The sequence below is a fragment of the Molossus molossus genome, unplaced genomic scaffold, assembly GCF_014108415.1.
Source record: "Molossus molossus isolate mMolMol1 unplaced genomic scaffold, mMolMol1.p scaffold_m16_p_3, whole genome shotgun sequence".
Lineage (NCBI taxonomy): Eukaryota > Metazoa > Chordata > Mammalia > Chiroptera > Molossidae > Molossus > Molossus molossus.
In genome coordinates, this window is record NW_023425366.1 from 95,526,745 (window position 1) to 95,540,445 (window position 13,701).

The following is a 13,701-nucleotide window of genomic DNA, read 5'->3' on the forward strand; positions in this document are numbered from 1 at the left end:
GAAAACCCTAAAAATGCTATGGCTTAATTAAACTGTTGCTGATCAAAAATAAATAAATAAATAAATAAATAAATAAATAAATAGTTATATAACTGAAATTTATATGATATCATTAATCAATGTTACCCCAATAAATTTAATTTAAAAAGAAATACTGTAAAAGATTTCTGATTTCATGTTCATGAAGCTATTGGGGAGGGGCGGGGGTACGGGCAGGCTACTAAGCTTCGAGGAACCAAAAAGTTCCCCTGGTGCAGAAAACAAAATTTTGGTCAACTAACTTTCTTTCAACAAGTACTATGTGTAGACAATAAGCTAGAACTAAGGACACCATGGTAAATGAGACAAGGTCCCTGCCATTAGGAATCTTACAGTTGTGCTAGTAAAAGTATAGATCACAGTTAGAGCCCTAAATAGTTCTTTCCAATTTACTCACCAATACTCTAAATGGGAAGCATCAACTCTTTCCAGAGTTCAAGCCGGAATTTGGTTCTGAATTCCCAGAGAACATGCTAAAGACCCCTAAGGAGGAGTGTCTTAGAAGGTCTAGAGAGCAGATCACTTCCCTTTGGAAGTCACCAAATACTGAGAGTAGGAGAAAGCTGGCACAGAACTGCAGTCAAAGACAGCACAGGGAGATCTCTATTCACCTCTGTCCTCAAGGGGCTGCTTAAACCATCAGGGATGAGGACCTCTCAGGCTGTCAGCCTGCACTCTCCCAATAATGCTAAAGGAACAGCAGCCAACGTTTTTAAAAAATACATTATAGGAACACTGGTGGTAAATTCAGAGAGTGAAAGAGAATAGCACAGAAAAACTTAAAAAAAAAAAAAGCCTGTATTTCTAAAATCAGAGTGATTAAGTAAATTATGGCATGTGAATGTAATCACAGACTGATAAAAAAATATATATGCCTCCTATATATGATGGTGTTTTATACATAGCATATAGTTTATAGTTTACTATTAAATAAAGTAAGTAGTGTAAAATATGTCATTCTACACCAATCAGAATATATGCACCCCTACGTTCATACCAGCACTATTTACAATAGCTAAGGTCTAAAAATAACCCAAGTGTCCATCAGTATAGATGAATGGATAAAAAAGCCATGGTACATTTATACAATGGGATACTATGTAGCTGTAAGAAAGAAAGATCTTTTATCCTTTGAGACGACATGAAGGGACCCGGAGAGTATTATGCTAAGCGAAATAAGCCAGTCAGAGAAAGACAAGTATCACACGATCTCACTTATTTGTGGAATCTAATGAACAAAACAAACTGATGAACAAAACAGATTCAGAGACATGGAAGTAGAAAACAGACTGACAAACCTCAGAGGGAAGGAGGGTAGGAGGTGAGAAGAGATAAACCAAAGAACTTATATGCATATATAATGGACAACTAACTAATGGACACAGACAACAGTGTGGTGAAGGTGGGAGGGGGGTGGGAGAGAAGAGGAGAGTGTCAATGGGGGACAAAAAGGAGGGACATCTGTATTACTTTCAACAATAAAGATAAGTTTTTAAAAAATAAATGATGGAAAAATACAGGATGTCATTCTAAATTATAAAATTTATATATTCATAGCAAAATGTCAGTATGATATATATCACATTATTAATGAGGCCTATCTTAAGGTATTTGGACTATACACAAATACAACTTTCTATTCTTTAGTCCCGAGATTGTAAAATAATAATCAGTCTTGTAATAAGAAAACAAACCTCTAAAAATAAAAAAGTATACAAATAAATATTTGCACAACCACACATTTATTATCTATACTAACAGACATCAGAATATGCCCAGCCAGCCTGGATCAGAGTGGGTTCTCTTTCCCAAGAACCCAGTACCTTTCAGGACGGAACTCCTCAGGCTCTGACCAGTGCACTGGGTCTCGGTGAATAACAAAGCTTGGCACCATCACCACTGTCCCTTTGGGAATGAACACTCCATTGATTTCCACATCCTTCTTACAGACCCTCTCAATTCTACCAGCAACTGGGAATAATCTGAGAGATTCACTCAACACCATGTCAAGATACTCCATCTGCACCACGGCATTATAGGTGGGAGGTGCCTAGGAAGAAAGAAACAGATTTTGATAAATTGAGATTTGAGACCAACTTTCAACCCAGTCTATGTAGTTCTATAGAAATGTTAGGAGCTCCAAAGAATAACTTATTTTGGTAAAGGGATTAATAGACATTTTAATATCTATCATGTCCTTTGACCTGCTTAATGGCTCATTGAGATGTGTGTAGTAGTTATGACTATGGGAGACCTTGGGCACAATTCTCTAAACAGGACCCCAAATCCCTCACATTACCATGTAGTAATTTCATGGGAACAAATGTGACTGATAGACTATGACCCTTAACTTAGTCTTAACTAAAATATGCCAAAGTCACTATTTCCTTTCAAAACAGAAGCCACACTTCTGTACCAAGGAAAGAGAATATGTAAAAGATCAAAATCCTTATTTGACATAAAATTTACAGTTGAAAAATCCTGCTTTCTAACTCTTTAGATTGTATATATAATTTGAGAGAAACAATATATAAATAGAAACTACATAAATAACTGGAGAGAAACAAGTTCCTTTCTAAACCAAATATGGCAAAAGAAGGGTATAACTGGATGATAGCTACCAGGGCACACAATTTCATTCTAGTGAAAGTTAGAAAGAAGTGGAACCCTACTCAGCCCCACACTGCATTAGCTGTTGCCTCAGGGTTTGACTGTAAGATGTGAAGATCTCAAATGGCCTCTCCAGCCCCAGACCAGTCCTTTCACACCACAAAGAGGTCCAGTTTTGTCAGATACCTGAAATCAGTGTGGGCAATATATGGTTATTCCTTGGTGTTATACTGAAGAAGCAATATAGTAGAGGTTAAGGGTTTGGCTAGTGGCTTCTTCACCACTAGCTATATGACTAGTGTATGAAAGTTATTTCATTGTTTAGTAGCTCACTTTTCTGATACGTTACACAGGGTTGTGTGGCAGAGAAATTCACTGCTCACCCAATATCCATGTAGTCTCCACATCTCCCAACCTACTTGAGATTAGGGAAAACCTGCTTTGAGAATGAGTTGTGAGCTAAAGTGACATATGCAAGTTCAGAGCCAAAATATATGAAAATCCAGTGAGCAACACTCTAGTTCTTTATACCCAACCAACATGAAGACTTTGTGTTCTAGAAAGTGCAGCTACAAGAAAGTGAGGACTTTTTACCTTATGTTTCCAAGTAACTAAGAGACTTCCATTCTCATCCTCCTCTAACAATCCATGTTGGACATATAAACATCATAAGTAAAATTTTGCTATGTAAAGCCACTGAGATTTGAGGACCAATCTGTTACCAAGGCATAACCTAGCCTATCCTGGCTAATACAGAATTTTTTAAAGAGTAAATTTATTTACAAATGCAAGACATTTAGAATAGACATATACAGTAAGAAACAAATGCTAGCTATTAGTGTTGTAATGATTAGTATAGAAAAGCAGAGCACAATCCTTTAGCTAGTCTGTTTCTCTTAGTGACCTTTCCATCTTATTGCTATCAATGGAATGCCAATATGGACTTTCCTTGAGAAGAAAGATAATCTCTAATTAGGTAGGTTCTAAAATTTTTACCTTATATCTGAAAAACCTATGACTCAGAAATGTCATATGACCTGTCCAAAACCATAGTTTAGACTCAAACCTGTCTTGTATTTTCTATCCTATGCTTTTCCCTGTATATCAGGCTTCTCCTAGTCTGCAATGTTTACCCAGGGTGGCAGATTGCACTATCTGTGCCAGTTCTCCACTTTTGCCTGTGTCCATGCCTTGAGTCATCTAATTTTGTGGTGCCCTCCCATTATGATGCTGGGGTTGGCCATGTAGCATACTTTGAGTCAATGGAATGTTGGCTAAGTGTTAAGCAAGCAGAGTTCTGAAAGTCACCAATATGATTGGGCTTATTGCTCTTTCCCTCTGCCATTGCCTGAGAAGAACACACCAAAGCTAGTTGTCTGGAGTGTGGGAGATGGGTGGAGCAAGTGTGGAGCTGAGTCACCCAGCCAGCTTAGCCAGAGTCAGGCTAGATCAGCCAAGAGCCAGACCAAAGCAAGTCCAGTCAGTATCAACACAGATAATTATCCAGACTCTTGAGCAATAGATTCCTATTGTTAATTATCACTGAGTTGTTTTTTTTCACTTGACACTATTGTAATAACAGATGACTGATATGCCAGGAAAGCACTTTGTTCAAAGATCTTATAATCTGCAAAAAGCACACATTGCCTATATTTCTTTGTTTGCTTTTGTCTCTTTACATCTCTCCTAAATAGCACAGATGAAAGAATTGATGCTTATGCTCTTTGCAAAGATTCTCCTAGGAAGTGGTGAGGAGGCATTCATGCTAAGGCTTTATGTTCTCCCTCCCTCTGCAGGTATCACCCACTCACCTTATTGGGAAATGTTGCATCAATCTCCTCTTGCAGTTTCTGTTGCACATCAGGGTGAGTGGCCAGCAAATACATAAGGAAGGAGAGAGAAGTACTAGTGGTCTCGTAGCCAGCAAAAATAAAGATAATAGACTGGGCAATGAGCTCCAGATCAGACAGAGCTAAAAGGAGAAGAAAGACATTTTAGGTAAAGCAGGTCAATGTACATCACCACAGTTTAGACTATGAGAAATCTAAATGAAACCTCAAACTTCTGGAAGAAAAAAAAAAAAAGGAAATTAATTCAGATCAAACTAGGAGGGGTTTTCACTCTGATGTGTATACTACAGATTCAGAAAAGTGCAAAAAAAAAAGATTTTCCAAATATCTACATTATTCTTGGCCATTGGCTCCTGGTTATATCACTCTCACCACTAACTCAGCTGTATAATCCCAGAGATAGCATTTTTGTGTAACATACATAGTACGTTATTTGAGAATCCTAAAAGTAGTTTAGCTACAAGTAATATGAAGTAGCATTCTCTCCCAGAAAAATTTTAAATTATTCTATGTGAAATATACCTGGATTTTTTTTAGACAATTTGCAATACTAAGGTTTATGTAGAGAAAAATTAAAGGATCTTTCTTCTAAACATGTTTTTAGGAACTTAAGAGAACAATAATGAGCTACAGATAAACTCTTCTACTGAAGGTATTGTCCATGGACCAGCAGCATCAGCAGTATCTGGGAGCTTATTAGAAATGCGAAATCTCAAACCACACACTAGAACTATTGAATCACAATATGAACTTTCAAGTTATGTGATGATTTGTGTGCACAACCTAGGTTGAGAAGGTCAGATTATACCTTGAAGAGGCAGCAGAGGTAATAGAAAACCTGGGATTCATATCTTCAAAATGAATGATCTCAGATGTGTATAGAAACTACTGAGATAGGAAAAAAAAAAAGAAAGAAAGAAAAGTAGAGATTGATTCTAGACTAATCAGTGGCATTAAAATAGCTGAAGAATAAGTTTGTCAATAGAAGGGTATTGGGCAGCATAAAATAGAAAAATAGGGTGTAGGGAGTGGAATTAGCAAAATTTATTAATCATGACCTGAATGTCATCTTTCTCAGCACATGCCCCCCAAACAGGTCTTGTGAGCAAACTGGCCTCCTTTTTTATTTTCTCCTGAGAGAATAATTGTGGTTAACCTCTAATCAATTTGCTTGGGACTAGATTAGGACCTTTAGACACTTAGAGCGGTGACATAAACATGGTACTCCCCACAACCTTGCAATTCACAACTAAAAACAAGAAAGGTCTACAGAGTTCTGATTTTCCAAAGATGATCTTTATGATGCTGTTTGGGGTAAATTCAACTATCAAATTCCTTCCCCCAGTTAGGATCTACCTCGTGATATTCAAAGTTTGAGCTGTGCTGTCCAATATGGTAACCACTGGTGACATGTGTCTATTTAGATTCTAATTCATTAAAATTACATATAATTTAAGATTCAGTTTTCAGTTGCACTGCACACATATCAAGTGTGCAATAGCCACATGTGCCTAGTGGTAACTCTGTTGAACAATGCAGACATAGAATATGTTCTCCTTCATCACAGAAGGTTGTACTGGACTAGATAGATACATAGATAGATAAGGAAAGAAAGAAAGAGAGAGAGGGAGAGAGAGAGAAAGTGTGAGAGAGAGAGAGAAGGAGAGTAAGAAAGATAGATACATAGGTATAGATATATTTATAGTGTTGTGCTGGAATCATCTTGTTCCTGTTCTGTAGAACCAACTATTAATATTCAGAATTTTTGTGAAATGGTTGTCAAGCCATTAATTGTTTGAAATTAACCATGATGAAAGTATTTATACCATAGGAATAAACAATAAAGAATGGATTTTTCTTTTTTTGTTGTTGTTATCCTCACCCATGGACATTTTTGTATTTTTTATCTTCAGGCAGAGTAGGAAGGAGACAGGGAGGAAGAGAGAAAGAGAAACATTAATGTGAGAGAGACACATCGAGTAGTTGCCACCCACTCAGGGACAAACTGCAACCAAGGTACACGCCCTTAGTGGGAACCGAACCCAGGCCTCTCTGGTCCACAGGCTGATGATCTAACTGCTGAGCTGAACCGGCCAGGGCAGATTTATCTTTTTTGAAGGAGGGAAGATATGGTTATATATAGAAATATGTTTATCCAACCAGTGTAAATATAGTTGATATTCTAAGCTTTGTCCACTGAGACAATCTAGAAGTAAGAAAACCTTAGAACAATGAGCACTCCTAGATCTGATTTTGGTTTCTAAATACCATTTCTCACTAAAATAAACCAGAACTGCTTGGTGAAATGGCTAATTCCAGGGTTGATCAGGGGAAATATAGGGAAACCTAGAATGCCTTGCACCAGAACTCAAAGAAGTAATCAGAAAATGATAGGTGAAAAATATACAGAACACTCTGTATACTATAATGATGGACATATGTTATTATCAATTTATTAAAACCCATAAAATGTACAACACCAAGTGTGAACCCTATTTTAAAGTATGCACTTTGGGTGATAATCATGTGTCAATGTGGGTTCACTGACTGTAAAAAATGATACATTCCTGTGAGGGATTTTGATAGTCAAGGAGGCTGAGTATAGGTGAGGGGAAGAGGTTATGGGAAATCTCTGTCCCCTTCACACAATTTTGCTGTGAACTTAAAATAGCTCTAAAAAATAAATTCTATTGAAAAAATTACAAAGAAAGAGAAAAGGACCCCCAAACCTACTTGAAAGGACTTCAGTGAACAAACCTGAGAATTTGACCATCAAAAAATAAAAAAAGAATGATGTGCCTTCACAGGGTAGTTCAGTTGGTTAGAGTGCCATCCTGATACATCAAGGCTGCACATACCAGAATCAATCAATGGCCTGGCTGGTGTGTCTCAGTAGTTGAGCATCAACTCATGTACTAAGAGATTGCCAGTTGGATTCCTGGTCAGGGCATATACCCAGGTTGTGGGCTTGATCCCTAGTGGGAGGCATGCAGGAGGTGGCCAATCGATGTCTCTTTCATCAGTGTTTCTATCTCTCTCTCCTCTCTCTTCCCCTCTCTCTCTAAAAGCAATAAAGGAAAAAAAAAAAAAAAAAAAGAATCAACCAATGAATAAGTAGAACAACAAATCAATGTTTCTCTCTCTCTCTTCCTGCCCCCTTTCTTCTCTTTCTAATATCAATTTAAAAAAAATATGCTCTGGCTGGTTTGGTTCAGCAATTAGAGCGTTGGCCCACAGACCAATGAGTCGCATGTTCGATTTGATTCATGGGTATGTAACTTGCTTGTGGTTCAACCCCGGCCCTGGTCTGGTCATGTGGGAGGCAACCTGTCGATGTGGCTCTATCACATTGATGTTTCTTTTTGTCTCTCTCTCTCTCCTTCCCTCCCACTATATCTGATGATAAGTAGAAAAGTGTACTCAGGTGAGGAAAAAAACCCAAAACATGACATATAAAAAAAAAAAAAAATGATGATGTAAAGAGAGTAAATTTCTAAAATCAGGTGGGGCAAAAGTAGGTTTACATTTGTTCATATAGAAAATAATACAATAATAAATAAATAAATAATAATAAAGAATATACTCTTGTGTTTCATGTACTCACAACAGTAAATCTACTTTTGCCACACCCTGTATATGAGATAATACTGATATAAATAAACAAATAAATAAGGGAAAATGAAAATCTCTCCCCTATAGTGGAACATCAACTTGTAAATGCAGAAGAAATGATGAAATTAGAAAGTCATTATTTTGCAGCGATGATAGTAATAATGATCAGTCAAAAACCATCCATGGATGATAAAACTTGTAGGTGAAAGTTTGAAGAGGAGCTGAATGTTTACTTAGTCTCAGAGGCTTCCCCACAAGTTACTTATTAGTTACAAATGAAAAATAAAACTTTACTATAGATTAAGGTAGTGAACACAGTTTTAACCAGCTGTTCCAAGTTAAGGTCACCAACACTGGGGCAATGTGTTTCCTGATGTGATGAAAGGTCGTAATGCAAATTTCCAGGCAGCTGGATGAGACCAGAGAATAGACACTGCAAACAAGCTCCCCAGAGGTGCTGGTGTAGGTGATCCACAGACCACTGACTGAATTCTGGGTGTAAAATTCGTGTTTATGGTGCCCTTTAAGCTTTGAACAAAGGTGTACTTGCATGTCTTTAGAAAGTGACTCTGGCCACCATTTATATCTAAGCATGTATCTTCACTTTGCCAGAAATTCTTATCTGCATGGAAACCTTCCTGTACATTTTCAGAACCACCTCTACCTGTGAGCCTCCCCATCACTGGCCCTCTGAAGCAGGCCTTGTTTACCTTTATGGGAACCCGCTTCTTTGGAATTCTGGGAGTTAATCATCAGTTGAAAAAAATCCACTCGGTGCTGGAAACCAATGGAGACATTTCAATGTTAGAATTAAATTAAGAGTGCAGTACTAAATTTCTTTCCTGATAATATGGCCCCTTTATTTCTTTTTTTAATTTTATTTTTCTATTATAGTTTACATTCAATATGGTTTTGTATTAATTTCAAGCATACAGCATAATGGTTAACAATCATATACTGTGCAAGGTGTTCCCCCTAATATTTCCAGTACCCACCTGGCACCATACATAGTTATTACAATATTATTGGGTATCTTCAATATGCTGTATAATATGTCACCTTCATTTATTTATTTTTAAAATCCTCACCAAAGGATATTTTTCCATTTATCTTCAGATAGAGAGGAAGGGAGGGAGGGAGAGAGAGAGAGAGAGGCAAACATGGATGTGATGGAGACACATCAATTGGTTGCCACCCACATGACCCCGACTAGTGCCAGAGACTGAACTGCAACTGAGGTACATGCCATTAACCTGAATCAAACCATGGGCTGATGCTCTAACCACTGAGACAAACCAGCTTAGGCAATATGGCCCGTGTAAGTCCAGAAATCTCACTAGTGCTGCCCGAGTCATCAGTGAATAAAAACGTGCAGCTACAAATCTTGGAGACAAGATGTTTCCCTGAGAGAAATCCAGCCATTGTGTCCAACTGCTTTTTGGTCCTCATTCTCTCCAATCTTTGGCTTCTCTCACTTTTTTTTTTTAATTAAAAAAATTTTTTTTGTTACAGATGTTTCTCCTTTTTTACCCCATTGGCACCCCCCTCCCAATACCCTCTGCCCGGTCTCCGGCTTTGTTGTCCATGTCCATTGGTTATGCATACATGCATATAAGTTCTGTGGTTTATCTCTTTCTATTCCCCCCCCCTCTTCTGAGGGATGTCAATCTGTGCCCTACTTCCATGTTTCTGGGTCTACCATATTCCTCAGACTGTTATGTTCATTATAGTCCATATATAAGTGAGATCATGTGGTATTTGTCTTTTTCTGCTTGGCTTATTTCACTTAGGATAATACTTTCCAGGTCTCTCCATGTTGTCTCAAAGGATAAGAGATCTTTCTTTCTTACAGCTGCATAGTACTCCATTGTGTATATGTACCACTGCTTTGTTATCCATTCGTCTACTGATGGTCACTTGGGCTGTTTCCAGATCTTAGTGCTGCTACAAACATGGGGGTACATATATTCTTCCTGATTGGTGTTTCAGGCTTCTTAGAGTATATTCCTAGAAGCAGGATCACTGGGTCAAATGGAAGTTTAATTTTTAATTTTTTGAGGTAACACCATATTGTTTTCCATAGTGGCTGCACCAGGCTGCATTCCCACCAGCAGTGTACTAGAGTCCCCTTTTCTCCACATCCTCGCCAACACTTGTTGTTTGATGATTTGTTGATGGTGGCCATTCTGACAGGTGTGAGGTGATACCTCATTGTTGTTTTAATTTGCATCTCTCTGATGATTAGTGATATTGAGCATTTCTTCATATGTCTCTTAGCCATTTGTATGTCCTGTTTGGAGAGGTGTTATTCAGCTCCTCTGCCCATTTTTTAATTGGGTTTTTTGTTTTCCTTTTGTTGAGCTGTATGAGCACTCTCTATATATTGGAAACTAACCTCTTACCTGATGTATCATTGGCAATGATGTTCTCCCATTCAGTGGGTTGCCTTTCCATTTTGATAATTGTTTCTTTTGCGGTGCAGAAGCTTTTTAGTTTGATGTAGTTCCATGTGTTCATTTTTTTTGTTGTTTCTGTTGCCTTAGGTGATATATCAGTGAAAACTCTGCTGCATATGATGTCCGAAATTTTGATGCCTACATTTTTTTCTAGAATTTTTATGGATTCACGGGTCACATTTAAGTCTTTTATCCATTTTGAGTTTATTTTTGTGTTGGTGTAAGTTGATGGTCTAGTTTCATTTTTTTGCATGTAGCTGTCCAATTTTCCCAACACCATTTATTAAAGAGGCTGTCCTTACTCCACTGTATGCTCTTGCCACCTTTGTCAAATATTAATTGAGCATATTGCCTTGGGTCCATTTCTGGGTTCTCAGTTCTGTTCCACTGGTCTATATGCCTGTTCTTGTGCCAGTACCAGGCTGTTTTGATTACAGTCACTTTGTAGTATTTTGATCCCACCTACTTTGTCCTTCTTTTTCAAAATTGCTGTGGCTATTTGGGGACTTTTTTGGTTCCATATGAACTTTTGAAGTATTTGTTCTAGTAGTGAGAAATATGTCATTGGTATTTTGATGGGGATTGCATTGAATCTATAGATTGCTTTGGGTAGTATGGACATTTTAATGATGTTAATTCTTCTAATCCATAAACATAGTATGTGCTTCCACTTTTTTATATCTTCCTATATATTTTTTCAATGTCCTGTTGTTTTCTGCAAATAGGTCCTTTATTTCTTTAGTTAAGTTTATTCCTAGGTATCTTAATTTTTTGCCACAATGGTAAATGGGATTTTTTTTTTAGTTTCTCTTTCTGTGAGTTAATCATTCGTGTACACGAATGCCGTCGATATCTTGACGTTAATTTTGTATCCTGCTTCTTTGCCAAATGGCTTTTCTCACCTTTGAACACAGCTTCCTGGCCAAAAACGTGTCTGCTGCCTCTCTCGTCATATCTGCTGGCTCTTAAAAAAGTCCCTGATTTTTTTTGTCCAGTCTTCTTTTTTTTTTTTTTTTTTCCAAATCTTTATTGTTGGATGTAAAATGTATTACAGATGTTCCACATTTTTCCCCCATTGACCCCCTCCTCCCCACTCCCGCCCCCCTCCCACCTTTTCCCACACTATTGTCTGTGTCCATTGGTTATGCATATAAGTTCTTTGGTTTATTTCTTCCCACCCCCCCAACCCCTTTCCCTTTGAGGTTTGTCAGTCTAGCAATGAGTTTGTGCTTCTTAATCCCTTCACCTTTTTCACCCATTCCCCCAACCCCCTTCCCAACTGGCAACCAATAAAATGTTCTCTGTATCTATGAGAATGTTTCTGTTCTTCCTGTTCATTTTGTTTGTAGATTCCATTGTTGATAGATATGTATTCATTGCCATTTTGTTTGTTCATACATTTTATCTTTTTCTTCAAAAAGACCCTTCATCATTTCATATAATAACGGTTTGGTGGTGATGAACTCCTTTAACTTTTTCTTGTCTGGGAAAGTTTTTGTATGTCCATCGATTCTAAATGACAGCTTTGCAGGATAGAGTAATTTTGGTTGTAGGTTCTTGGTTTTCATCACTCTGAATATTTCTTGCCACTCCCTTCTGGCCTGCAAAGTTTCTTTTGAGAAATCAGCTGACAGCCTAATGGGTACTCCCTTGTAGGTAACTAGCTGCCTTTCTCTTGCTGCTTTTAATATTCTCTCTTTGTCTTGAACCTTTTGCATTTTGATGATGATGTGTCTTGGTGTGGGCCTCTTGGGGTTCATCTTGTTTGGGACTCTCTGTGCTTCCTGGACTTGTATGTCTGTTTCCTTCACCAAGTTAGGAAAGTTTTCTGCCATTATTGTTTCAAACAGGTTTTCAATTTCTTGTTCTCTCTCTTCTCCTTCGGGCACCCCCAAGATGCGAATGTTGGCACGCTTGAAGTTATCCCAGAGGCTCCTTACTCTATCCTCATTTTTTTGGATTCTTTTTTCTTTTTGCTCTTCTGATTGGGGATTTTTTGCTTCCTTATATTCCAAATCGATGGTTTGCTCCTTGGATCTACATACTCTATTATTGAAGCTGTGTAAATTATTCTTTATTTCAGTTAATGCCTCCTTTAATTCTAACTGTGTATCCATGATTTCTAACTGGTCCTTTTTTATGCTCTTGATGCCCTCCCTAAGTTCACTGAGGTTCTCACTAAGTTCATTGAGCATCCTTATAAGCAGTATTTTGAACTCAGTATCTGTTAGGTTGCTTATCTCCCTTTCGCTTAGTTCTTTTATTGGGGTTTTGTTCTGTTCTTTCATTTGGGACCTGTTTCTTTGTATCCTCATTTTGGCTGCCTCCCTGTGTTTGTTTCTGTGTATTACTTAATGAGAGGTATGGGGCTCGCTGAGACCCGGTGCTGCTCGTTTGAAAGAATTTAGGAAAAACCTGAAGCAGGATCCAAGACCGGCCAATCCTATGGTTAAGCAAGTGGCAACAGCTTGTTGAAGTTGTGTGGGGCGGGGCGGGGCCTCAGGGAGTCACCAGGGCGGGGCTACGAGTGTGAGCCAGGTTGCTGGAGTCCCAGATATGGCTTCTGTCTGCCGCCCCCGGGAAGGGCTCACCAAAGGAACAAAGGCCTCTGACAGCACGTTTGTCCCCGAGGAAGCCCCCTCTCCAGCTCTCGCTCCAGTGCCAAACAGCTCAGTTCTTCCCTGTGTGTCTCTGGTGCCCCTCGAGCTGCCTCCCCTCCGAGCTTAGAGGGAGAGAGTCCGATAAGTCCGTGCGCCGGCCCTTTAGGGAGCTGCCTGGGGCTCCAGCCGCTTCAGCTTCCCTGAGCCTCAGTTCCCGCTGGTTTTTCCAGCCAGAAGTTATGGGGACTTCTCTTCCTGGCACTGGAACCCTGAGCGGGGCACCTGGTGTGGGACGGGGACCCCTCAGTCCTCAGGAAGGACCTTCCCAGCCGCGGGATCCTCCTGATTTTTATCCACCACGCTTGGGTGTGGGACCAGCCTGTCTCGCCGCTGCGCGCTCCACCGCCTCCGCGCCGCCGCCCCCCCCTCGCGCCGCCGCCCCTCCTACCGGTCTGGATGTAGCTGCTTTTTTTTTTTTCCTTAGTTCCGTAGTTGTACGACTTCCATTCAGCTTGATTTCAGGCGGTTTTGAAT

The 13,701-nt window shown here is 39.0% G+C and overlaps 1 protein-coding gene across 2 annotated transcripts in view; it reads right to left on the reverse strand.

Moving 5' to 3' along the window:
- Positions 1-13,701, reverse strand: part of LOC118642420 (cytochrome P450 3A12-like) — a 67,598-nt gene that overhangs the window by 11,652 nt on the left and 42,245 nt on the right. For both annotated transcript variants that reach the window (XM_036280175.1, XM_036280176.1), the window contains exons 9-11: positions 8,822-8,888; positions 4,461-4,621; positions 1,863-2,089 (exon numbers count right to left, since the gene is read on the reverse strand). In XM_036280175.1, coding sequence (XP_036136068.1) covers positions 1,863-2,089; positions 4,461-4,621; positions 8,822-8,888 — 455 coding nt within the window. The remainder of the gene's footprint in view (positions 1-1,862; positions 2,090-4,460; positions 4,622-8,821; positions 8,889-13,701) is intronic.